General features: G+C 45.0%; 1 protein-coding gene across 1 annotated transcript in view; it reads right to left on the reverse strand.

Moving 5' to 3' along the window:
• Positions 1-439: 439 nt before the first annotated feature.
• Positions 440-27158, reverse strand: part of VAT1L (vesicle amine transport 1-like) — a 145579-nt gene continuing 118860 nt past the window's right edge. Inside the window, exons 8-9 of the mRNA XM_006888816.1 lie at positions 1246-1329; positions 440-758 (exon numbers count right to left, since the gene is read on the reverse strand). Coding sequence (XP_006888878.1) covers positions 660-758; positions 1246-1329 — 183 coding nt within the window. The 3' untranslated portion in view covers positions 440-659. The remainder of the gene's footprint in view (positions 759-1245; positions 1330-27158) is intronic.

Here is a 27158-nt window from a genome sequence, read left to right on the forward strand (position 1 = left end):
TTCCCTGTGTTTACAGATAAAACCCAATGAAAAGACCCAACACTAGAGGGTTAGAGATTGGCACAAACCTTTTGATAGTGAAACAACTGGATAAGTCAGGAGGTTGCCTCTTTGGAGGGGAGAGGGAAAGTGCTGTTTGGGGGTGGGAATTTCTAAATTTATGGGCCCATTAAAACATCTCCTGGCCTACCCTCTTCCTGCCAAACACGTTGGCAAGCTCTCTAGTCAAAAGCATGGGCAACTGGCAGCAAAAAGTGTCACTGGCCAGATGAATCCCAGGACCTGGACAGTGCTTTGTGATAACACCTTTGCATCTAAACCTGCCATGGCCCATGCCTGGTCTCCTAGGCACTGGGCTTGAGTACTTGCGTGAACTTGCCAGACTGTTCTACAAAGGGGGAGAAGGACCCAAGGGTGAATGGTTTTGATACAGGGCAGCGGGAGAGTGTCACACTGTTGGGGAGGGACATAATACTGCATGGGATGGGCTTGGCACTTAAGTTCAGAAAACAACAGCGATCAAGAGCCTGTGAGCTCAGCTGACTGCAGACAAACACAACACGCACTGGACTACAGCATTTGTTCACTGGGGCACGGAAGAGTGTTCTCAGCCTGGTCTTCTTCCAAACAATCCTCCTGTTCTCCTGCGGGGTCCTGGGTTACTGGATGAAAGGCATCCGCTCCTTGTTCTCGCTGTCCCCCTCATGGTCCTCCTCCTCCTCTCCTGCCTCGCTGGTCTCCGTGCTGTCATTGGCCATCTGGAATTCAACAAAAGCCATTACGGTATGTTCTAGAGCCTGCTTCCACTGTCTCCAAGATTCTGAAGGCTTCCGCAGGAAGCCCCACCACAGGGCTTGGAGGGCTAAGAGCTAGGGATGTTGCTTCCTCTGGAATCCACTACATGTGCACCCTCTTATCTCAGGCTTCCCAGGGAGCAGCCTTTGAGGTAAGGATTTGAATATAAGTATTTAGAATTTGGGAGAGAAGTCCAGAACTAGCATTTCTGGGCTTTCCTGTCTGTGTTCTCAGATTGTTCTTGAGACAATCTCAGGGAAGCATCTTCCTTTGTTTCCTGGCACTGATTTCACAATGTGATTAACCCCTCACTTGTATAAACCTTCAGTGAACACCAATCTTTCCCAAGAGCCCGTAGGCTGCCCACATTTCCTTCCACCTCATCTGCACCTCAGACTCTCCATGAATCCCTTGTGTTGAGGTGAAAAAATTCCTCTGCTTTTTACTCACCAGTGGAGTCGGGGTCTTTTCTACATCCAGAATTAACTTGCCAATGTTCCCTCGGTCATGAATCCGCTGCATGGCCTCTTTCACCTGAGAGATAAGGGGGCAGAAGAGCTCTGGTTAAGAGAAGTCACCCAGAGAAAGCTGGGAAAGGCCAGCCATAAATTTCCCACTAGGGTGCACTGTGGCTTCATAGGTAAACCAGCTAAGTCCAAATCAGGGTGCAAACAAATTGATGATGTGAACACACACTCTGACCATGTGTTTCGTAATTGTTGTTGTTGTTGTTAAGTGTCGTTGAGTCAGAAGCAACTCATAGCGACCCTATGAACGAAAGACCTGAATATTTGTATAACTTTGGTCATTTCTCCATGTTCATAGAGTTTCTGGAGGCAAGCTATTTTGGAAGTGGATGCCACTCCTGCTTCCAAGCTTGTTTTAATTAGGAAGCTCCTAGAGAGGGTTAAACCAGTCTACTCCTTGGAGGCAAGGATTCTGGGGCTTCGTCTGACATACTTTGGACATGTTGCAAGGAGAGACAAATCTTTGGAGAGAGACAGCGCAGGAGGGGAAGACCCTCTATGAGGTGGATTGATTCAGTGACTGGGGTAATCGGGATGCGTGTGTCAGAGGCAGTGAGATTGGCACAGGATAGAGCAGGGTTTAGGGCTGTTGTACATAGGGTTGCTATGAGTCGCAAACGACTCGACGGCACATTACAACAACAACCACCACTAAACACTGTCCACCATGGGTGACCATTATCGCATTTGACACATTAGTGTCACAGTGTTCAGGATCACAGCAACTACAGGTTACCTCTGTACAGCAAATGGACAGACCAGTGCTATGCCACTTAGAAGAATGTTTGACCAAAAACAAAACCAGGCCTGAGGGCCACAGATTAAAATCACTCAACTTTGTCTTGGTAGCATCATTTTCTGTCCACTAGGCCAACAAAGGACTGTAAATTTACAAAGATCTCAAAATAAGGTGGCTATTGTTTGGTGCCACTGACTGAACTATAACTCAGTGAAACCCTACGAACAACAGATCAAAACCCTGCCCTTTTCCTGCGTCATCCTCACAATTTCCACTGGCCATCTACTTCTGAAATAGCTGGCCCTGGAAAACCCTATGAACAGCAATGAAACAAAGTTGAGGCTGTGAAATACATTTTTCAAGGGTCTTTGAGAATTTTAATGGAGCTCTCGTGCCACAGTGGTAAAGAGTTTGGTAATGAAAAGTACAGTGGTTTGAACCCACCAGTCATTATAGAAGAAGAAAGCTGTGTCGGTCTGATTCTGTGACCATCACAGCCCTGGAAAGTCTACGGGGCAGTTCTGCCTGTCCTTCATGGTTGCTGTGTGTCGGAACTGACTTGATAGCAGAAGGTTTGGGTTTTGCTAAGAATCTTAAGAGGTGCATGTTTCAGGTGTCAGACCAGTGATGGTTCTTGAGAATAAATTCATCTTCTACTTGTATAATATAAAGACGGAGCAACACTGATTGATGCTTTTACTATAATGATCCAAGGTTGACTTCAACTTTCACTCAAACTCATTGCCATGAAATTGTTTCTAACTCAGAGCTGACCCTCCACTGTGTTTCCAAGGCTGCAGACCAAATGAAAGGGGACTGCCCATCTTTCTTCTAAAGTGTGTTTGAACTGCCAGAGATGTGGCCTTTGAATTAGTAGCACAACCTCCTATGCACTATGCCACCAAAGTTCCAAAGGGTTACTCTTACTGAGTATTCTCCCCAGAAAAGGGGACCTACATCTCTTTTCAACTTCTGAAGGTTTGACAGACCAATAAAAGCCTTCTGGACTGAAACAAACTCATAGCTGACCCTCCAGTGGGTTTTCAGAGGCTGTACATTACATGGGTGGAGACCATCCATCTACTGTTTATAGGGTTGTGATGAATTGTAGTCCATTCAGTGGTACCTATAAAAGGAGCAGTGCTAACGTGGTGATGGCCGAGTCTGACTTCTACCTCATTCACAAAGGGGAACTTCCCTGATAGATAATATGCACAATATCATCCAAATAACTATGTAGTCAGACATGCCACCCCATGCTCGTACACCCCAATCATTGAGCCCGATGTTCATTGCAAGACTCATAGACTTTGTTCACAGTATTGGGGTTTATCAAGGAAATAGGCTGTAGAGCCGGGGAGGCAAAGAGTATTTCACAATAGTAAGTCTAGGCCGAGTCCAGAAGTCCCAAGCCAGATTAACAAGGTACAATTCCTCATTAGTTCAGACAGCTTCTCAGTCAATAAGTGAAAGTCTAGGTTCTGTTTAGTAGCACAAACAAAACTCTGGTTTCCTGAATCATCCAGCAAGAAAAACCTTTAACTATGGCCTTTATCTCAGAGCAGTTACAAGTCAGTTTTTCCTTCAATCATCCTGCAAGTAAAACCTTTAACTGTGGCCTTTATCTCTAGGGTTCCTGTGGTTACACATTGCCATAATCTCTTCATAGCAGTACCACAGTCTCTTCCCACTCTCTCCACCACCATCACCGCCTTCTCTCACAGTGTGCAAAAACACTCTCTTAAGTTGTCTCACAGCTGTTGATTTGGGAGGCCCTGGGTCCATAGTTAAAGTAGCTAGAGACCATATTCCCCAACCATGGGGGCTAATAAAATGGCTAGAGAAGCCAATTTTCAAGGGTTCTGACAACCCAGCAACAGTCTGCTAGTGGATTGGAACCAGAAGAGAAGTATCACCTTTGGGTTGGCAACACAACTCCTAAGGGTGTGAATAATCTGATTTTTGTCATAGCAGTGGGCCTTTGAGTCAGAACCAACTCACAGCTGACCATCTAGTGAGTTTTGAGAAGCTAGAAATAGCATGGAAAGAGACTGTTGCTCTTTCTTCCTTGAAACTAGAGGATTCAAATCATGTGCCTTTGGGTTGACTGTAAGTCCTTACCACGAGGCCATCAGAGCTCCCCGATTTTATGAGCATTTCATTATGCGGCTGTGTGGAGAATGATCTCTAGGATAAGTGAGGATTAAATGAGAGGAGGAAAGGTCAACATGGAGCCCAGTGCTTGGCATGAGTTAAATCCTCCATTTTATTATGAAATGAGATGAAAATGTAACATCTCTTAAAAAGGGAGGGTGGTGTTTGTGGAAGATCAAGCCTAAAGAGATTTCCTGAAGTCTCAGGATGTTAAATGTTTTTGTTCATTTACTCAGTCCACAAATATTCATAAAATGTTGCCTGTAGGCAAGATGCCATGGTTTAAAAAATAAACAAATAAAAATAGTAAGGCACAGCATCTGCCTTAGAGGAATTCAATCTGCAGCTGATGGAACAGTGCTTGCTTATTTAAGAACCAAAGTCTTCTACTCATTTGGATTCAGATTTGACAGAGCCATTAAAACATTCATATTCTAATTGCTTTTCTGGGACTTTGTCCCAAGGATATAATTCAAATTATGGAAAGAAAGCTTACCAAAAGAAAGATGCTCAATCACATCACAGCTTTTAATGACAAAAAATGGAAGCAACTTCTATGTCACACTATAAGGAGATGGTTAAGTAAAGGATAGCGCTTACATTTATCTACTGACTTGAAATGTTGTATATCATTTAATATGGTAATTAGAAGAGTCTGTAGCAGCATTAAAGGTTTTCTAAATGTTGTTAAGAGAAAAGATTGAGATACACTTTTTGATTTGTCACTCTTGTGTACTGTCGAGTCAGAACCGACCCATGGTTGACCCTCCAGTGGCTTTTCAGAGGCCTCAAGTTGCACGGGAGGAACCTGCCTATCTATCTCTTGTGGAACAGCTGGTGGATTCAAACTGTATACCTTTGGGTTGGCAGTAAAATTTCTTGCCACCAAGCCACCATAGCTCTTTCATTTACATATCCAGAAAAAAATAGCTTTCCTAACCAAACTTATTCGGTACTAATTCCATCTGTATGCTAAGGAAACCGTCTATATGAAGAAGACTGTGGCATCAGGATTGGAGGAAAATTCATTAACAACCTGTGATATGTAGGTGACACAACCTTGCTTGTAGAAAGTCAAGAGGACTTGAAATAATTGCCACAGAAGATCAAAGACTGCAGCTTTCAAACCTCAACATCAAGAAAAAAAAAACTTCACCACTGGACCAATAGGGCAACACCATGATAGATGGAGAAAAAAATTCAAACTGGCAACTGGGCAGCATCATTCTACATAAATCCCTATCAAGAGCCATGGTAACAGCATTCAAGACATCAAAAGGTAGGTTGCATTGGGAAATCTGCTGTCAAAGTCCTCTCCAAAGTGCTAGAGAACAAGGAGTCAGTTTAAAACCAAAGTGTACCTGATCCAAGCCATGGTCTTTCCATTGCTTCCTAAGCATCTGAAAGTTGGACAAGGAATAAAGATGACATAAGAATCAATGTCTTTGAATTATGGTGCTGGAGAAGAGTGCAGAATTGGATTGCCAAAAGATTAAGTAAGTCTATCTTGGAGGAGATACAACCCAGCTGCTCCTTAGAGACAAGGATGGTGAAATTTCATCTTATATACTCAGGCATGTTGTCAGGAGTGGAAAAGGACATCATGCTGAGGAAGGTGGTAGACCTGAGATAGAGAGGAAGACCCTCAACAAGACGGACAGACACAGTGACTGCAGCCGTGACTCAAGCATGATGGCAATGGGGAGGATGGTGCAGGGACAGGGCAAGGCTTAGATCTGTTGTTCATAGAAGGATAGTCAACTCCACGGCACCTGACAACAAGAAGCATGTGACCATTTCCTTGAAATATCTCTAAGCTTCATTCGTTTTGTTTCTTTAGAGAATGCAGACCAAGATACTCATTTCACTGATGCTCAAAGATCTGATGACTGTGTCTAGACAATGCATGGCTATTGCTGACAGAATTGTGGTGGAAACTCAAGTCTATTAAATGTTAAACCTGATGCTACCTGGTCTGTGCTGCTTTGGATTCTGAAAGGCAGAGGAAGTTGTCCAAGCTTCCCAGAATTCAGTTCTTTATTATCCTATCAAGCCATTAAGCACCAAGAACCTCCTGGGAAATTAGGGATAATTTTTTTTAAGCTGCTTCTTCAATAAAACAGAGCCCAGAGAAACAGAAAAGCTATTTTTCCTCACCAGTTAAAGCTTATTATGATGTTGGAAGGGGAAGTCCCCTGCAGGGCTAGTTCTAATCTACATATTTTCTTGGGGCATTTCTTCCTGAAATGAACTAACTTCTTGATGTTGTTCATATGGAAGCCTGGAGCACAGACACTGAGACCATCTGAGATTTCCTGTTGTTTGTCATCAAGGTGACTAGGACTCCTAGGTGAGCCATGCAAACTAAAGGAAGACTTGTTAATAGCATTATTATTCAAATATATGCACCAGCAACTAAAACAAAAAGGAAGAAATTGAGGATTTCTATCATCGCCTGCATTCTGAAATTGGCCAGACCTGCACTCAAGATATATGAATAATTACTGGTGACTGAAATGCAAAAGCTGGGCAAAGAGGGAAGAAATGTGGTCTGGTCTCGGTGATAGAAATTAACAGGCGGCTGAACATCAGATTTTGTATGTTCAATGGCTTATTCATCACAAATGCCTTTTTTGAAAACACAAAAGGCATCTTTACACATGGACCTCAACTGATGGACTGCACAGGAATCAGACTGACCACATCTGTGGGAAGAGTCACTGGAGAAGCTCAATAGCCACCATCAAAGCTAACCCAGTTGCTAACTGGGGAACTAATTACTGATGCGCAAATTCAAATTGAGGCTGAAGAAAATGAAAACAAGTCCACACAAACCAAAATACAACCTCGAGTCTATCCCACTTGAATTTAAAAATCATTTCCAGAATAGATTTGAACCAGATGAGTTATGGATGGCATCATCCATGAAGAGAAGACAGAGTACAGACAGAAGAGGAAGAAAAGACCAAAATGAATGTCAGAAGAGACTCTGAAGTTTATACTAGAATTTCTGTTTATTTTGGCTTAATCATTGCCTTAGTAAGCATCTAGCAAGCATTGATAAGCTTCTCCTCTGGTGGTAGCAGTGCTCAGAAGATGCTGGTGATGGACCCTCAAGAGCTCAGCAGCACCCACAGATGAGACTGGTCTCCTTGTTTTGCTTAAGAGAAATTTATCGAAAGAATTATCTTCTTCAAAACTTCCCACCCATGGTACTTAAGAGAAGAGCTTCCACTCACATTTCCTAATATAATAGCCATTAGTGGTAATTCAGTGGGTAGGCTTCAGCAAAGCTTCCAGACTCAGAGAAACCAGGAGGAAAGGCTGGTTGATCTTCCTAAAACTAGTCAGTGAAGACCCTATGGATCCCAACAGAATGTTGTCCCACAGAGCACTAGAAGAGAAGTCATCTGGGTTGTAAGGCACCACATTATGCTGCACAGTGGACTCCCGTGTACCGAGGATCAGGAAGACGGCAAAGGATCAGTCAACGTTGTGTTATGGTAGACACAGTCACCGCAGGCCAGAGATGATTTGACTCTAGCAACAACAACAACAAGAAGTCTTAGAAATCCGATGTTTTTATTCATATATGTCAATTTACAGTTGCCACATTTCAAGTGATCAGTAGCTGCACATAGCTCATGGTTACCATACTGGAAAGTGCAGTAGTAGAGGAAGAAGATTGTGATTTCTACCTCCAAGTCCCCAGTGCAAACCAGAAACTAACTGGTACATGGCGGTCATAGAGAGGGAACGAGTACATGCATGTGTGAATGAATGAATGAACAGGTGGAGAGGTGGGTGCAGTGTGACACCAGTTGGGCAGGTTGTGTCCATATTTCTAGTCCTTCTTTCCAACTTTGCAGAGCTGCTAGCCCAGGCAGCTGTCTCTTGGTGGCTTGCTTAATGCAGCCTGGGTGGCCCAGTAGTGTCTGTTCATAAACACAATTTTGAGACACCAGCAACGTGGCTGCCCAGACCTGGTCTCAGCATCTGGATTTTCCAGGCTCAAGACTCTGGATGGACTCAGTCCATCTCCACAGACTCAGGCTTCTCACCCAGACAACGGAAGGAAACCTGAATCATGCCATTCAAACAACCAGAAGCCAAGATTCTGAGCCAAGAGGCCATCTGGGCCTTTTCTGACACTTCAAAATATTTTTTTCATTTTCTATAAAAGTTGGATTTTTATTCATTCATTGTCATACATTTCTCCCCTCATCCCTTCCGCCCCCAGTTCACTTTCTTTTTTAAAAAATGAGTAATTCCATTTCCTTGCTACCCTTCCCTTTCCTCTACCCTCCTCCCAGTCCTCTTTGCACTGTACCCCTTATTTTGGACTGTTGTCTTACATATAATGCCCAATTGTATATTCCTCTGAAACAGTTCTCTCCTTTATCTGTTCCAATGTTTTTGTTCTTATGTACTGTCGAGTCGGATCCAGTTCTGACAGAATTGACCCTCCAGTGGGTTTTGAGAGGCAGAGTGGGTTTTTAATCGCACAGGAAATTAACCATCCTTCTCCCATGGAGCAGCTAGTGAATTTGAACCATGTGCCTTTGGGATTGCAATGCAGCTTTTTGCCCTAGGCCACCAGAGCTCTGTTATGTTCCAATACAGTGTTCATCATCTATCCACTCTTTTCCTATTCTCCTCCCAACCTCCCATATCAGTTCTGCTTCATCACAGTGGTGTTATGCAGTATTTGTCCTTTTGAGATGGAGATACTTCACTCAGCGTAATGTCCTTCAGGGTCACCCATGTTGTATAATGTGTTGAATAATGTTTTTCAGTGTTGAATAGTATTCCATTGTATTTGACACTTCTTATCCCTGGAAGGCTGCTTCAAGGCTATCTTAAGTGAATGGTGGCGGGAGGCAGTAGAAATCTCTCAGGGCTTGATGTCAGGAGAATCTAGTCTCAGTCCAAATTTTCTTTGAACAGGTAAAATCGTTCCAGCAAATCACCTGATTACCCTGCACTGCTGATTTCTTATGGGACTTGAACTAGACTTTACTACCCATCCAGTCCCTCAGACAACTGGGCTAAGGTCAGGTGCCGGGCCACTCATGCAGGGACAGGTGGAACAGATATGTTGTCTATCTCAAGTGAATCACAATTTAAAAACTGCTTCAAAGGCATGAACAGTGTGTCCATGATGGAGCACAAATGAAGACTAACATTCCTGAAGAGCTTCATTGGTAATGACAGAACAGGAATCTCAAAAGATGTTTACAACTTAATCTTGAGAAGCTAGTAATGTTTCTGTGTAAGAGACTTTGTGGATGCAGTGGAAGAGACTGTGTAGGTGGGGGCCCGATGCAATCGCTCTTGTGATTCTGGTGTTTATACGGGGAAGGCTGAAGTTTAGAGTCAGAGATGTGAGGAAGGACATAGCAGGTGCAGTGATGTGACCACAAGTCAAGGGATGTTGGGAGCCTGTACATTCAGGAGAAATTAACTGTTACTATTTCAAAGAAGGTGATATTGAGGTTCAGAGAGCTGGAGAGCTCATCAAGAACCTCACCTCTTAGAAAGAAGCAGAGCCAGCCTAGCCTGTAAAGCCACTTTTACACTAATCACAAGACTGTCTAGCTCACCTTTTTTTTGCCCAGTCCCCACAATCCTTCTGACCCATATCAGTACCACTTAGAAGCAGAAAGATCAGCAGAACATGACTGGTTTGGGAAAGATGAAATATTCATTGTCCTCAAGCCCCTCATGTCACAGAGCAGTACACTGAGGGCCATAAGGGGTCACTTCTCAGTTTGTTACAGAATTGGTAAGAAACCAGGTCTTCTGCCTCGGCCACCACTCAGTGGAGTCATCACTCTCAAACCACTTGTAGTGTTCAGATTTCTTGCAAGGGTTTCTGACAAGAGCACTGAGACACACTCAGGGGGAGACTCAGGATGACCCCTCAAAATCTCTTGGTTTGGACTGAAGAGCTCTTGCCTTTTAATTTTTCTTTTTCCAGCTGCCACTTCCTTCTGTTCATCTGAGGTGCATCTTTATGCAGAGTCTCTTCAGCCTTCTCTAGCCTAGGAGCTTCCATGGTCACCATGCATGTCCCTCCTCAATTGGGCCCTTAGTCCTTACCCTGATGTGGGTTCTGTGAGGCTCTGCACAGTCCTGAGACATTGATGGGTCTGGCTCTGATTGAGTCCAGATCTCAGGCCTATTGTCTTCAAAAGCTCTTTTTATAAAGGAAGATTTCTAGAATGTTGGTGTTAGCAGACACTCCTACAAACGCTTCTGTCCTTTCTTCTCTGTTCTCCAAAGGGCCTATGCCTGGGGGAGCCTGGCTCCATTACCTAGTATCATTATCATTTATTGTGTGACAGCACTGCTGGCGTTTTGTGAAATCCTATACGCATTCCTGAAAAGCCTTACCCTTGGCAAAAATCACTGCAACATGAATTTAGAAAAAAGAAACAGAGCTGGGGCAGATGATGCAAAACTTATGCATCCCTGCAGCCAAAGAGCACTGATGAAGCAGTAAAAATGTTAATGAAAATATTGCACAGTTCAATGAAACAGTATCGCACAGAGCACCTCAGTCACCCCAATCTCCTCAGCCTTGACCCTGAGGCTCAGGAAGGAGGGCACTCATTTCCAAACAGCCTGTTTCATCAACATTTTAAAAGTCAGGAGCAAAGGAAGCCTTCTTCACCAGTTCATTGCTTCAGTGAGGAAGAAATGTCTTTGCTTTTCAATCAATGGCACTTGCATCTTCATAGCTTAAAATTCTTCATATGCTGTAGCCCTTGAAGTCACCAACTAGCCACTGTCTGCAATGAGGAGGTCCCAGTGGGGCTAATAGTTAATGCTCACGACTGCTCCCCAAGGGGTTGGAGGCTGGTGGTCACTTCGAGGTGCCTCAGAAGAAACATCGAGGGTCTACAAGAAATCGACTACTGGAAACCCATGGAGCATGGTTCCACTCTAACACGCTTGGGGTCCCCACGACTTAGACCAGAAGGGTTAGGTTTTGGAAGAAGATTCTTTCAGTGTTGTTCTTAACTCACTGCCACTGAGTGAGAATCAGCTCAAAGCAGCACCTCCAGCAGATGTTCCCAGGCTGGAAGTCACCCAGGGGAAGACTGTCTACTTTCTTCCTGAGAGGCACTGGGGGGTCAGAACCACCCTCAGAACCACCCAGAGGTGCCGCCTTTGGGTTGCAAGACAACTCCCTATGGATTACACCAAGGTCCTCCTTTAGAGCTGAGACTTCCTCTTCAGATGGGAGTCGGCTGGTCCCTGATTACACCAGGCCACCCCTATGCAGGGAAGACCACGAGGATAGAGACGGACTCCCAGTGACTCTGCTACCACCCCTCACCACACCCGGCTTACCGCCTTACCAACTGCACCTGGCCGTCCTCAAGGACAGCAGACCCCACATGGAAACCCTTCGATGCTGAACTGGGTGGACTTGGTGCAAATCCAGACAACATAGGCACTGTGTGACCTTAGGCAGTTTAACCACCTCCTCTGGGGCTTTTAGAAAATTTTAGTTTTCATTCCTACAAAGTGCACGTAAAGGTGATACCCACACGCAGGCCCGCCACGAAGCCCGAGAACAACACTGCCAATAATTAGGCACAAGGACAAGTTTGGGAAAACAAAACAAGTCACTAACTGTTCACTTACTGCCTCTTTGGGACCAGAAGGGCTTTCCTTTTCTTCTAGAAACTTCTTTAAGGAGCCCTGGTGGTGCAGTGGCTAAGCACTTGGTTCAGATCCACTAGCCTGCCCGCAGGAGGGCTATACGCCAGTCTGCTTCCACACACACTACAGTTTTGAAAGGCCCATGGGGGAATGTGACTCGTTCCTTTGGGTCACTGTGAGTCTGGATCCACCTGATGACAGAGTGGTTCTTTTCCTTCCCCAGTTCTTTGGGATGAAAACCTGAGGAACTAGCTCCCTCTACTGGGTTTATGAAATATATCCATACCCACTTACCCACAAATAACAACAGCAACAAAACCAGTACATCTCAACACCAAGAAGACAAAAATCCTCACCACGGGGGACGATAGGCAATATCACAACAGGTGGAGAAAAGACTGAAACTGACAATGATTTCATCCTTCTTGGATACACTGTCAACACCCTTGGTATCAGCAGGCAGGAGATTAGAAGACATATTGGCCAAGTCTGCGGTCAGGGATTTCTTCAAAGTCCTGAAGAGCAATGATATCAGTTTAAGGACTAAGTTGCACCTGATTTAAACCAGGGTCTTTCTAATCACCTGCTAAGGGGAACTGGTGGCCTAGTGGAAAGAAGCTGTGCTGCATTCCCTAAAGGCACGCAGTTCAAATCTATCAGCTGCTCCACAGGAGGATGGACAACCTCCTCCTGGGTGATTAACTGTCTCTGAAAACCCACTGAAGGGTCAGCTATGGGTCACATGCAGCTCCATGGTACACAACATGAATGTGGGAGCTGGACAATGACTAAGGATGACAGAGAAAACCAGACGCCTTTAAGTTATGGAGTTGGAGAAGAGTACCAAATGGCCCATGGACTGCCAAAAAACCAAACATATGTCCTGGAAATGAGTTCTCCTTAGAGGCAAGGATGGTGAAGCTTCATTTCACATACTTTGAGCATGTTGTTAGGAGGAACTATTGCTTGGAAAGGACGATCAGTGGAAGTGAAAACCCTCAACAAGATGGATTGACAGTTACTGCAGCAGTGGGCTCAAGTATGTCAGAGATGATGCGGACGGCACTGGATAGGACAGGGTTCAGGTCTGCTGTTCACAGGGTCACTATGAGTTGTACTTGCCTCTATGGAATCTAAAACCAACAACAAATTCCTAGTTGATTCCAACACACAGCAACCTTACAGAACAGACAACAACTGGCCCATTGTGTTTCCAAAGCTGTAGTCTTTACAGAAGCAGAGTGCTAAATCTTCCTGCTGCTGAGTGGCTGAGGAGTTCAAACTTCTGCTCCATATATACTCTTGCCCATGGCCTTGACATTGTGAGGGTGGACCTGGCTATGGGATGCAATGATTACGTGGGTATGAATAAAGGACACAATAACCAAATGTGGAGAGTGGAAGGAATTAAGGATGACTCAGTTGGATGAAATGGCCATGACGTCATTAAAAAGCCATGCACGCCAGAATGAGAGGGGACAGTGAGAGATGTGCAACACTAAAATAATAATAAACAACAATCCATGTCAGTGGGATGTTTCATTGGTTTTCTTTAAAGAGAAACCTTTGTCTGTGAGCTACTAAGTGTTTCTTGAAGATTACACAGCTAGTAAGTTCAGGTGTTGGGGTCAAGGTCAGAAGACCTGAGTCCAAGTTCAAGCTTTCCAGCTCCTAGACCTTGTTTCCTGTACCAAGGGGAAGAGACTGAGTTCTAATCCAGCCATTGTGTTTGAGGTCCTGCTGGACATTCAGATGTGAACTAAACATCTGGGCCTGGGCTCAGGAGAAACAATGGGCTTGATGAAATTAACGTGGTTCAGCCCAAGTCAAATGAGTAAATACGGGACCACTTGGGCCATGGCTGTGGGCAAGCCCCTGAGTGCTCTAGTCCACAAGGAGAAGAGGGCCATGGCAACCTAGGAGACCAGTGGTTTCTTTTATTTCTATTGCCTTCCCCAAAATATAGACTGGAGGCTGGAACAGGGATCTGAGAGCCAGAAGAAGAGATCAAGGCACAAGAAGCCCAACCAATCAAAAAGAGAAGCTCAAGACTGAAAGACGATCATTGATCTTGGGGCTTGAATGTCTTGACAGGTTAGAGAGACCAGAGTCCGTGAAATGGAGTGGCCACGAGCTGTATCACCATGGACCAAGGGGAACGATCATTCGCAGATCTTCTGAAACTCCTGCCCACTATTTGTTTGTCTGTCTCCTGACACACAACCACAAAGATTCTTCCTCCGTGAGCCTCTTCGTTTCTGGTAATTGCCCCAGCTGTTTTCCTCAAGACTAGAGACAGACCACAGCACAGGGTCTGCAGCCTCCTCATTAAGACTCTCAAGATGATTTCCTTAAGATCATTTCACTCAGGGTGGCTAGACTCATCAGTGCAGAGCTCCTGATTTGTTAATTTGGCCCCAGTGAATGTCAAACCATCAGAGCTGATCTGGTCTCCCTGGATGTTGCTTCCCACAAAAATCTACTGGCATTCAAGACTGTTGTTTTTTTTTGCATTTTACATTGTTATAAAAAAATGTAACCAACACAATGTTTCCCATGTGCATAATTCAGTGATATACATGACAATGCAGTTTAGTGATAGCAGTTACATCACTCTTGTGCTACCGTTAACAATGATTGTTGCCAAAATTTCCATCACCATAATGATAATTCAACCCTTCCTGTGAGGAAAATGTCATTAGTCTACGCCACGTAAGCAGAGTAACAATCGATACAGTCAGAATCATTTCTTTATGCTATAGAACTAGGTGAGGTGCAATTTCTGCAAGTCTTGGTCAAGAGGCTGAGGAGTGCTGCAGTCCTGGTTATTCTGTGGGCGGTCTCCCTTCGGCCACCCTCGGCCTTTCTGTCCTCCTGTGGACTACGTGCTGGGCTCCATTGCCCCGTGGCTTCCACTTGGTCTGATGAATGAGAGGTCCCTGTAAAAGATCAGATGGCAGGAGGAAGGGAGCCAGGGAATTTCTCCTTATCCTTGTCCTGACACAGTTCTCTCACAACAGTCTCCCTTCACAGCTGTGGCTCCTGCAAGACCTAAACTCCCTCTGGGCTCTAGCCCTGCCTTTTCTTCTCTTCAAAATCACAAAATGTTTCACTCCTAAAATAATCTTATGGATTAACTATCATAAAATCTTTGAGACATATTTAAAAAAGACAAAATCCTGACAACTAGATTCACAAGCAACATCATGATAAACCAAGAAAAGATTGGTGTGGCCAATGATGAGGTAATTTCACTTGGATCTATAATCAACATCAACAGAAACAGCCGTCAAGAAATCCAATGCAATGCACTGGAAAAACCTACTACAAAAGATTTCTTTTCAAAGCAAAGAGGCCACTCTAAAACTTAATCTAAGTCATGGTATTTTTACTCATCTTTCATGTATGTGAAAGCTGGATAATTAATAAGTAAGGCTGACAATAAGTGATTCATTGCATAGTATTTTTTTTAAAAAAACTCTTGAATATTCAAAGGATTTCCAAAAGAACAAACAAATATGTCTTGGAGGGAGGATGTTCAGGGTGCTCCTGAGAACTGAGGAAGGGGAGACTTCATGTCACATATTTGGCCATGTTATTGGTTCTGGAAGATGGACACCACGCTTGGTAAAACAGAAGGTCGGAGAAAAGGAGAAGCAGCTCAGTAAGCTGGACTTCCACAGCGGTTGCAGCAGTGAACTCAGACAGCGACAGCTGCGGGAAGATGCAGCTCTCATGAGTGTGAACCAAACTGACAGCACCTAACAACAACAATATTGAATTTCTTCTTGAATACTATGAAAAGCACCAAGTCATTAGGGTACAAATGAGACCACTTAATAACCAAAGCACTTGGCTTGTGCTCTGAATAATAATAAGCACAGCCACCTAAAATAGGAAAAAAATTAACGACGGATTACTCCACGGATCGCTGTGCCTATTAGATGATAAATTAAAAGCTTTGAAGAAGAAGAAATGAATAATACTATAATTACGAAGCAGATCTACCAAAGTTGTTTGTGGAATATTACTCTTATTAATAGTGTCCATCTTTGGGAGGGATCAATGACTGCTTATCCTCTCACAAAGAAGTATAAAAATAAAGCATTCATTTTGAATAGCCTTGGCCAGAAGAATGAACAAATCTGTTTTAGAAGAAATACAGCCCGAATGCTGTTTAGAAAACAAGAATAGCAAGACTTGATGGCATGTACCTTTGAACATGTTACCAGGAGGGATCAGTCCTGTTTGATAAAGTGGAGTGTCAGTGGACCCTCAACAAGACTGACTGACACAGAGGCTGAATGATGGGGTCGTACGTGGCAGGGACTGCGGGACAGCACAGGACAGGACAGTCCACAGGATTGTTATGAGTTAGAACCAGGTTAACAACACCTACCCTAACAACAAAGCAAGGGAGCCCCAATATTCTGATCTAGATGGACAAGTGATTGAAAAATTGTCAAGGACAATGCAGTGACCTGGTGGGAAGGAAGAGGAGAGAGTGAGACAGCTGCCTCCATCTCAGACCAGCCACTATATGGACTCATTACAAAAATGTGAGGCTACAAGCAGTCGCAGGAGAGGTGGCCAGGGTGGAAAACGTAAGGAGCAGACTAAGGGTCTTAACAAATGCAAAGTCAACCGGTGAGGGTGAAGGTCTCCTTAAATTTTCCACCCGCCTTCTCTTGCTTCATTCCATTCCTGATCCAGCAAAAACGGCTGCTACTTGTTTACTTTATTATTTTTGTGTGAGTGTACCGTCAAATCAGATCTGACTGGTACAGGAGGAGATTGTCCCTCCTTCCCCGGCAGAGCATCTGGTGGATTCGAACCGTGTGCCTCTGGGATTGTAGTTGCAACTCCTTGCCACTAGGCCACCAGAGCTCCCCAACGGCTGCTACTTGTAAAGGACAGGAAGCCCTAATGCAGCTAGCACATGAAACACACTTGCCTGGTCACAGAATAGCCAATAGAGATGCTCCAATAGGACTTGTCAAGGTGGCCATTGGTAGGAACACTAGCTTAGAAGAAGTAAGGGAACATTCTAAGTGTCAGGAATCAGGTAACACAAACACAAGACACTATCGCCTGGTTGGAGTAACTAGTCAAAAGTAGCTGGGTGGAATGGACTATTAAATGCATGCCATGGTCAAGCTGTGTTTGTCAGATGCCGTGGAGTCAACTCCAACTCATAGTGACCCTCGGTATAAAAGACTGACCTTGCCTGATCCTGCAGTCTCCTCGTAATCTGTTGTTTTGAAGCCCACTGTTCAGAGTCCTGTGTCAATCCACCTCATTGAAGGTCTTCCTCTACTTCTCTAACCCTTTACTTTTCCAAGCATGGCGCCCTTCCCAAAGGACAGGCCACTCCTGCTAACATACCATAAGGGTTCCACATAAATTCAACACTGAACCAAAAGCCAGTCTTCTGCAGACATTTCCCTAATCCGAAAGTAAGTTTCATTTACTTGAAGAATGACATTGAGTCACTAGTTCAAAGAACACTTCCCTTGAACAGCATCGTACAAACACATTTTAGAGGGAATAGTAACAAGAGGAACTGAAGACTCAGTCCCTAGAGAAACCTCAAGACAACAGTGAAGACAAAGCCAATACTACTAGCAAAAAAAATTGTAGTCTCGGATACTTCCAGCTACAGCAAATATTAATAGTAAGGTGTAACTCAACTCAATGCCACTGAGTCAGAATGGACTGTGAGGGCCATCCATTGTGTTTCCAAGGCTGTGAGTCACACACAGAGAATCAAGTATAAATTGGGAATAAAAGAGCGGTCCTGTTTGTGTCAGAGGTATTTGCAAGCAGCATGCACCAGAAGAAAGTTTGTTTTTTTGGCCATTTTTACTGAAGAAAGTTTTCTACCAGGTTGTCCTGCCAGCAAGGGAGAAAGATGGGTCTGACCCCAAGATTGTAATGGTATGAAAGTCAGCACTTGCCCATAAATTGTATTAGGAGGAGGAGAGATTCCAAAGCAGAAAGAGCAGATTCTAAAATTGAGATCAGTGTGAGAAAGGCAGAGGTGGTTGGTGCACGGAGTGGTGGAGAACACTTTTTATCATCCTTGGAGCCGTGTGATGGTGCTCACCTGTGCTGTCACTGAGGTAAACCGTCACGAGCATTACTCACCACATTACCTCAACCCCACGAGCTAAGTGGGAGTTTGTCAGCCTGTCAATCAGGTGCACATAAAAATACTCTCCTTTTCTTCGGGAGTCCCTGTTGTGTGTGGAGGAGTGGAGATGCATCTGAGGTCTGACAAGGTCAAATGACTCGTCCAAGGTTAAACAGTGGAATATGGAGAAGCCAGACTTCAAATACAGCTCTGTATAACTCCAGAGACAGAGGCACTGCTACCAGGTGTGGGACAGAGAGGGGAGTGAGGGGGTGGTAACAGGAGAGCAAAGGAATGGAAGGGAGCAGGAAAGCTGTAGGACACCATAGTTGCCAACATTGTTTTTGTTGTGTGTTGTCAAGTTGGAACTGACTCAGCTGATCCTCCAGCAGGTTTTCAGAGGCAGTAAACCCCACAAGAGGAGACTGCCCATCCTTCAACCAAGGACCAGCTGGTTAATTTGAACCATGTGCCTTTGCTATAGCTGCACAGCTCCTTACCACTAGGCCACCAGGGCTCCTTAAATCATTCTTCTCTTTATACTTTTACAAGCATCCTGCTTGTCTTTGGGTCACAGCATTTATCCCATCTTTTTTCTCTTTTCAAAGTATACGTCATTGTGATTTTGGATTGTGAATTTATCACACCATACAAATTGCTTTACATATTATTTTGTCTTAAAGGAAGTGCAGTCAGCCTGCTCCTTAGAGGATGTGACACTTTTTCTCAGATGTTTTTGGCACGTTGTGAAGAGGTACCTGTTCTCAGAAAAAAAGATACCATGCTGGGCAAGTCAAAGGGTCAGTGAAAGAGAGGAAGGCTATCAATGAGATGGACTGGCACAGTGACTGCTTCCGAGGACTTAAGCACAGCAGAGGTCATGAAGACGGCACAGAGTTCAGATCTGTTGTAGTTAGGGTTGCTCTGAGTCCTAGCTGACACCTAAGAACAACATCATTTGTGTTATGATTTTGGTTCCAGTATGTCCACGTTCTCGTCATTTCCACTGTGTTTGTTCTTTTCATTCATCTAGCACCCTGGCCATCTTTACCTTCTCATCTTTGGTTGACAGTAAGTACTGGCCACGAGTTTTCATTTACACGGTTTTGAGAAGCACCATGTACAGGTGGTGTTATTTATTGTATGAGTCCCTTCGACTTTTGGCTGATAGATGGCGTAGCCATTGACTCAGAAATTCCACTAGTCTCAAGAATTATTTTGGCCTTTTTATTTTTAGGATTTGAGTTTTGCTCTATTCCCCCCCCCCAGTCTCTTTCCCCACTCCCCAATCTGTTGTTTCCTTAGTCAGACAAGCTGGTAGTGGTAGATGGGCACTATCTAGTTCTTCTGGTTTCAACATATGTGAGGCCAGGGCTCATGCAAACTATCAATCCTACAAACTAGTTGCTTCTTTCAGTCTCTGGTTTCTGTCCTTCTCAAGAACTTAATTTTAAGCTGACCCAACTTGTTTCTGATCCTGCAGCCCCATGAAGATTTTACTTCTGCCATCAGTTCCTGATATATAGTTTACATCCATAAATATCTTTTTCCTTATTTATATGTGATTGGAAGCAGGAGGGACATCCACTTCCTGAAAAGCATGCCTCTGGAGACTCTATGAACTTTGAGAAATGATAATTATGAAAGTGCTTCAGGGTTTTTGTTCATAGGGTCGCTATGAGTCGTGCTCGACTTGACAGCAATCAACAACAACTTCTGCATAGAGATCGATGGTTGACTATTACATGACCAGGTACCTTCTATTATGTCTTGAAGGATTTCTCAGCCTGACACCAGTCACGTTCTGGACTAGATCACTCTTCCTTATGGGAGGCTGTCCTTATGGATAAGTCTGACACTTCTCTGCTAGATTCTAGTGACACAATCCAACTGTGACAACCAAAAATCTCTGGACATTGTCAGATGCCCTTTGGGGGAGAAATCATCCTGTCAGCTGAGAATACAGTGTCATGAGGACATACTCTCATCTCCATTCCCCCTGTGGTCTGTGCGCTCCTCAACAGAACATACTTTTTCTCACCCCCTATGCCCCGTGGACATGGTCTTGCTCAGGAAGATTGGTTCTACTAAGTCCCCAGGAGTGAGAAAAGTGTCTGGTATACAGCAAGCACTCAGTAAAGGAAGTACACTAATGGTCCCTGTCCTCCAAATGCCCACTGGCTAGGGTGTTTTTCATTAAAGTGTAGGCTGAGGACTGCCTGCATGTGAGCCACATGGCATTACTTTTACAAAGTACAACACACTGGCCTCCCGTAAAAACCAGTTGCTGTGACTCCAGCTCCTGGCACAGCTGAACTGGGCTCCACAGAGCTTTTTTTTTTTTTAATAATTTTATTATTTTTTGTGTATGTGCTGTCAAATCGAATCTGACTGGCACTGAAGGAGATTGCCCCTCCTTCTCGAGCACAGCATCTGGTGGATTTGAACCGCATACCTCTGGGATTGCAGTGCGGCTTCTTGCCACTAGGCTACCAGAGCTCCCTCCCATGGAGCTTTTAACAGTTGATTTTTCAGAGGTATTATCACCAGACCTTTCTGAGATGCCTTTGGGTGGATGCAAACCTTCAACCGACCTTTCAGTTTACAGTCACGTATATTAACTGTTTGCCCCACCAGGCACTCCAAGCTGGCCTGACCCTAGACCTACAGGTGGAGCCTTGGTGGAGGCATTCCACCGTGGCTGATGCTGAGTTTCAGAAGCCCTGAATTAAGACGGTGCCTCATCATTTAATACATTGCCTGTGCCCTCTGAGTCACGCTCCGTGACTTCTGACTCGTGGCTCGGAGCAGGACAGGCAAGGTCCTTGCTGCTGCCTGGCTGACAAAGAGCCCTGGGTGGGCGAGTGGGTGGAGGAGGTGGGCGGTGAGCAGGTGTTCCACTTTTAAATAACCAATAGTGTTTAGTTCTCCACCTAATGCTGGCGTGGGCTTAAATACTACTGTACATTGGAAAACAGCAGAAAGTCACAGCTACAAGCCTCTCCTGCCCCAGGTAACCGGGAAGGGCCAACTCGGCTTTGACGGTGCACAGGCATCAACGGGCTCGACTTTAGTTCAGTACATTAAGAAACCCACAGGACGTTGTTTGTTAATTAAACCCACTCAGTATCTCCACAAGACTCTCCTCAGAGGACCCGGCTGCTGAATTTCATCTCCTTATGGTCCAGGACTGAGTTCTGTGTGGTGGCGACATATGTGTGTGCGTGCCTTAGAATCAGCGGGTGACTTGGGCAGCCTGCCATCCACGGCATAACGAGGCAGATATTACTGTCATGTGAGCAGGAAAGTCAATCCCAGAGCTCTGTGTGTGTGTGTGTGGAGGGGGGGGGTGCTTTGTTTCAAGCAAGGAAATGGCAGCGTCAAGTATGAATCAATGGCTAGTCAATGAAATCTTTCCCTCATGGCCACTGAGTTGCAGTCAAGTCGTTTCAGAAGTGGGTTTTCAGGGAGCTGTGAGTTGCACAGGAGGAGACTGTCCATGCAGCTGCTGGCGGATTTGAACTTCCAGAGAGGTGCTGCTTAGAGGTTGGTAATGCAATCTCTACAGGCCACCCCACCAGAGCTCCCTATCCTTAAACTGCTGTTCTTAATAGGTGTTATTGAGGACAACTCACAGCAACCCCATAGACAACAGGCCTGAACGCTGTCCTCTCCTGTGCCACCTCATCATCTCACACACTGGAGCCCATTGCTGCAGTAAGGCAATGCAATTCAGTATTCTGTCACATGTAAGAAACAAATCTAGAAATAGAACTGTATTTGGCTATGACATTAAAACCCAAAAATAAAACAAACAAACAAGAAAAAGCAGGCCCCTTGTTGCTCGTCAAATTCTAACTCCCAGCAATCCTGCAGGGCAGAGTAATACAACCCCGTACAGCTCCCATGGCTGAATCTGGATGGTACCGTGCTGGTACCCTTGGTAGCAGCAGTCAGGAGATCAGGAGGCACAGTGACTGGGAAAGCCTGCTGTCAGGAACCTCTCCAAATTACTGAGGAGCAGTACTGTCAGTTTGCGGACTAAAGTGCACTTGATTCAGGCCATGGTAGTTTCAAGTACTTAACTGCACATCTGAGAGCTGGACAATAAGTCAGGATGAGAGAAGAAGCACTGATGCCTTTGAGCTATGATGTTGGAGAAGAGCACGTAATATCCCATGGACAGCCAATGGAACAAACAGATAGGCCTTAGAGAAAGCACAACCGAAGTGCTCCTTGGAGGCAAAGATAGGGAAGTTTTGTTTCACATACTTTGGGTATGTTGCTAAGAGAGGTTATTGCTTGGGAAGAGACATCATGTTTGGAAAGGTGAAGGCTCAGCAAAAGAGAAGAAGACCCCCAATAAGATGGATTGACATTGTGACCACAATGTTGGGCTCAAATCTGCCAGAGATGATGAGGGATGGCGCAAGATAGGACAGGGTTCAGATCTGTCATTCACTGAGTTGCCCTGAGTCTTACTCGACTTGACAGTCCCTAACAACAATCACTGCTATGGAAGCACCCAGCCACATTTTTCTTCCATGGACATTTTCCCTACATGGACCACTCTCCTCACTTTCAGCTGATCACCTCCCTGAGGTTCTGTATTCACTCAGCCCTACCACCAAGGACACTGTAGCTTTGCCTTTTTTGCCATTTAAAAGTAAAACAAAAAGTTATGCCTTTTAACTCCATTTGAGTTGAAAGTTCTCCTTCCATTTTACCCTCCTGTTCTTTACAAGTTCTGCTGAACAGCCAAGGTCACGGGGTCTGTGGAGCTTGCAAGGATGTGGGCTGTGTGGTTGTGGACACTGGAGTCCAGCAAGACTCCTGCCCTCTGTATTTCCTTAGAGAAACATGGTTCAGTTCCTTGGGCAAGAACATAGGTGCTACTGAGGCTCCAGGAGGCAGACAGTGAGATGATGGCTGTTTGTTCGTCTTCACACAACTCGCTCAATGCTTATTATTAAGTGTTGACTCAAGTACGACTCACAATGACTCTATGAACAGATGTGAACCACGCAGTGTCCTGCACCATCCTCACCATCTCCACCATGCCAGAGCCCACCACTGCAGTCACCAAGTCAGTCCATCTCCTTGAAGGTCTCCCTTTCTCTTCCCAACCCTCTACTTTACCCAGCAAGGACTAACCCCTTTTCACAACGTGCCCAAAATGTGTGAGATGAAGTTTCACTATCCTTGCCTTGCAGGAAGTTCCCTGGCAGCACGGCCTCCAAGACAGACTGGCTTGGGTTTTGGCCATCCAGGGAATAGTCAGCACTCTTCTCCAATACCCTAACTCAAAGGCATAAGTGATTAGCTCAATGACTGGGCCATTAATTTAATGGAGGTTCTACCAATAAGCCCAAAGCCATTACCATTGAGTTGATCCCAACTCGTTGCAACCTTCTGTTGTGTTTCTGAGGCTGTAAATCCTTCAAGGAAGAGACTAACCATCTTTCTCCTGAGAGCACCTGGTGGATTTAAACTGCCAACCTTTCAGGTAGAAACCCAACATGTAACCTAACATATCTCACCACCAGGGGGCTCCACTTGAGATCATAAAACTGTGAGAGTCTTAACACTCTGGCTTCATGCATTGGATACCATCACTTTTTAAGGAGATACTTCCCTTCATCCATTACTTGATTACCAGACATCAATAGTTCAGAAATAGAAAGCAAAATAAATAATTGATTCTGCAAAGTAAATAATTCATCGTTTCCTTCTAATTTATCATCCGCAACAGCCTTTGAAAAGAACCAAAATTAAAGAAATCAGATAAAGCCTTACGGGTAAGAGATTCACTAAATAAATAATCTTTATTGCATAATCCGTAAGAGGAAAAAAAAATGTGAGCAAAAAGTCTACCAGGAGCAGAAGGGCTTTGGGAATGACAGGGTTCCATGTGCTGTGTCATTAAGTCAACTACGGATCACAGTGACCCAGTGAACAGATCTGAACCCTGTCCTATCCTGCACCGTCCTCACCGTCCGTCATGGGTGAGGCCATCGCTGCAGTCACTATGTCAATCAGCTTGTTGAGGGTCTGCCTTTCTTTTGCTGACCTTCCCAATCAGATCAACTTATCTCCTGCTCTCGACAGTATGAGAAGTCGTGTTAAGTGATCAGAACAAGGGATGGAGCCTTAGCCCATGTGTGAGACTTCTCATGAGATCATAAGTGTGATGACGCTTTAAAACAAGCGTTAATAAAAATAGTAGGTTGTATTAAAGAATTAATGCACTTGGCTGCTCAACAAAAGCCGGGAAGTTTGTGTCCACTCATCGGTGCCTAGGAAGAAAGGCCTGGCTGTAAACTTCTGAAAGATCAGCCAGTGTTCCCTGACACACATGGGGTCGTCGTAAGTTGGACTCAACAGCCATGGGTTGATCAGGGAACAACCCTGTTCTATCTGACAGGAGAGCTGGAGCACATTTCTATTCTCTCTGTGCTATTTTATCTGTGTGTCCACGGCATCTGCTCTGAGCTTGTGCTCATATTACAATCACGGGAATCATTACACTTGAAACTAAGAACCAGTTTCACTTAGATGGCAATGGCAATGGCAATGAAGCGAGGTTACAGGGCAAGGGCTGAATGACACGAAAGAGGTGTGGAATTATCTGGAGTCATTCCTAGGGAGGTGAGTAAAAAACTCTCAAGTAAAACCATTCACCAGGTACTCGGAAGCCCCCCATACACACACACAAAGAACGAGCACTGGCTAACCAGTCAGGAGCCTTGCATGCCCTGTCTCTTTGCTCAAATGTCCCATCAGGATCTCAGTAACAGGCCTGTGACAAAGCTTCCTCTCTCCCAGTGCCTCCTCTCCCTTTCTTGAGAAAAGGCAATCCTTAATCTTTCTAGACCCCAGGAATCTGAGCTTGACTTTTATTTACAGCAAGCCTTTTCCATTTCAGGCAACAAATCATGGAGGTCTGTGTCTGAGGCTTTGTGCGTCTGCAGCCTCCTGCCTCTGTCACTGTTTCATGCATGCCCGCTTCCTCTCCCTCATCTCTTCTAGCCTCATAGTTGCTCCCAGGGCCTGTGGTTTCCCCCATCTCTGACCTGCCCAGTTCTGCTGCCAGACTCACAACTACTAATAGATACAGTCTTATTCCTTCCTATCCCAAAGGTATGGGGTTGTGCTATAAATCCAGCAAATGATGACAATAATAACACTAGCAGTGATGTTAATGGCAAAGCTGACTGCTCAGAACATGTGTCAGAAGTCCAGCATTTTCCATGGACTAGTCCACTTACTCCTCATAGTACCCTCGAACGAGTATGTCCTAATTATTCTTGTTTTACTTATGTAGTAATATGGAAGTGAACTAAACGGCCCAAGGTCACACACATACTATGAGCTGGGATTTCAACCTAGTCATCTATGAAATGTTTACAGATGAAATAACATTATGCCCAGCATTTGCTTTAAAGTAGCCCCAAAGGTAGCAAAGGGAGTAACAAAAGACAAGATACCCCACTTCCAAATAATTTTTGAAGCCTTGTGGTAAGAAGCTGCACTGCAATCCCAAAAGTATGTGGTGTGAATACACCAATCTCCTCCTGTGTGATTAACTACCTCTAAAAACCCACTGGAGGGTCAGTTCAACTCCAGAGTACTAAAATACAACCAGGTTACAAGTACTTGAGGAGGTGTTACAGTGGGTTAAATGCTTGGCTGCTAACCAAACAGTTGGCAGTTCGAATACACAAACCATTCCACTGAAGACTGGCAAGCTGCTCCCATGAAGCTTACCAACAACCACCCAGCCCATCAGTGCTCTGCCATTATTTCCAACTCACTGCAGCCCTTTCTCCGGTTTGAAGGCTTTCATCTTTAGGGGAGGAGACCACCGATGGGTCTCTCATGGATTGGCTAGTGGATTTGAACAGCTGACCTTTCAATTAGCAGCTTGGTATGTTGCAGTGCTGTTGTTATGTACCTAGTGCTGGAAACGACTCATAGCTGACACTCCGGTGGGTTTTCAGTGACAGTAAATCACGTGGGATGAGGTTGTCCATCCTTCTTTTGAAGAACAAATCATGAATTTGCACCACCTGCCTGAGAGGTGGCAGCACTACTCCTTACCCCTAAGCCCCCAGAGTTCCCTGGTATGTCACATACTATGCAGAATTCTAACCATAAGCAAAAGTAGATGAAACAGATTACTGACCGCCCCTGCTGTTGAACTGATTCGGCCTCCTACCGACCCTGTAAGGCAGATCAGGACTGATCCACAATCCACACAGTGGGCTGAAAACCTTAATGGGTGCAGACCACCACATCTTTCTTCTGCAGAATCCCTACAGGGTTCACACTGTTGACTCTTTAGCAGATCAATACTTAGAGGCAGGCTAACTTTAGGAAAGAATGAAGCGATGTGGTAGCCCAGAAGAGGAAATGACTCCGTTTAGAGAAAGATGGCACCTGCACTGTGTTTTTAAGGGTAGAGACCTTTAGAGGAAAAAGAAATGCGTACAGTGAGGCAAACATGGAGTCCTGGAAGGGCAGGGATGGGCCATCCAGGGAAGGCAGAGCTAGTGAGCGGGCGCTGTGTGCCCTGGAGGCTGAGATTGCAGTGGAGCTTCCAGATTAAGATAAATTAGGGCGAAATCCTGGCAATCTGCTTCCTAAAATGAGTCAAGGGAAACGTGTGGAGCACGGAACCCCGGTACAGTGCTGTCAGGAATGCGTGACTGCTGCGTAAGGACTAGGTGGTTGGTAACATGCAGGGCCACTTTACCAAAAATTGAAAATTAGGGGACAGTAGGTCATAGTGGTTATAACAGTGACCTCAGACTCGGTAGGTGGGGAGCTCCACCTCTGATCATGGTGGCCTGTATGTGGTTATGAGTGACTTTCTTACTACCAAATTCTGCTGTGATGTCAGAAGCATCATGAAGCTGGTGCTGGACTGGCCACCTCTGGTTCGGTCATGCATGAGGTCACCAGAGCTGACCTGACATTGTCCAACAATGCAAACGTGAGCTGGAGTGGGCTTCCCTTAGGGACAATCTCAAATACGTCTCAGGAACAGAACCCTGACAGCTGTACTGACAAGACAGGACACTGGATGAAGGGACAACGGGAGAAGCCAGCATCGGGGTGGGGGTGGGGGCTGTTG

Source organism: Elephantulus edwardii, unplaced genomic scaffold (genome assembly GCF_000299155.1).
Source record: "Elephantulus edwardii isolate Elephantulus edwardi_28Jun2011 unplaced genomic scaffold, EleEdw1.0 scaffold00072, whole genome shotgun sequence".
Lineage (NCBI taxonomy): Eukaryota > Metazoa > Chordata > Mammalia > Macroscelidea > Macroscelididae > Elephantulus > Elephantulus edwardii.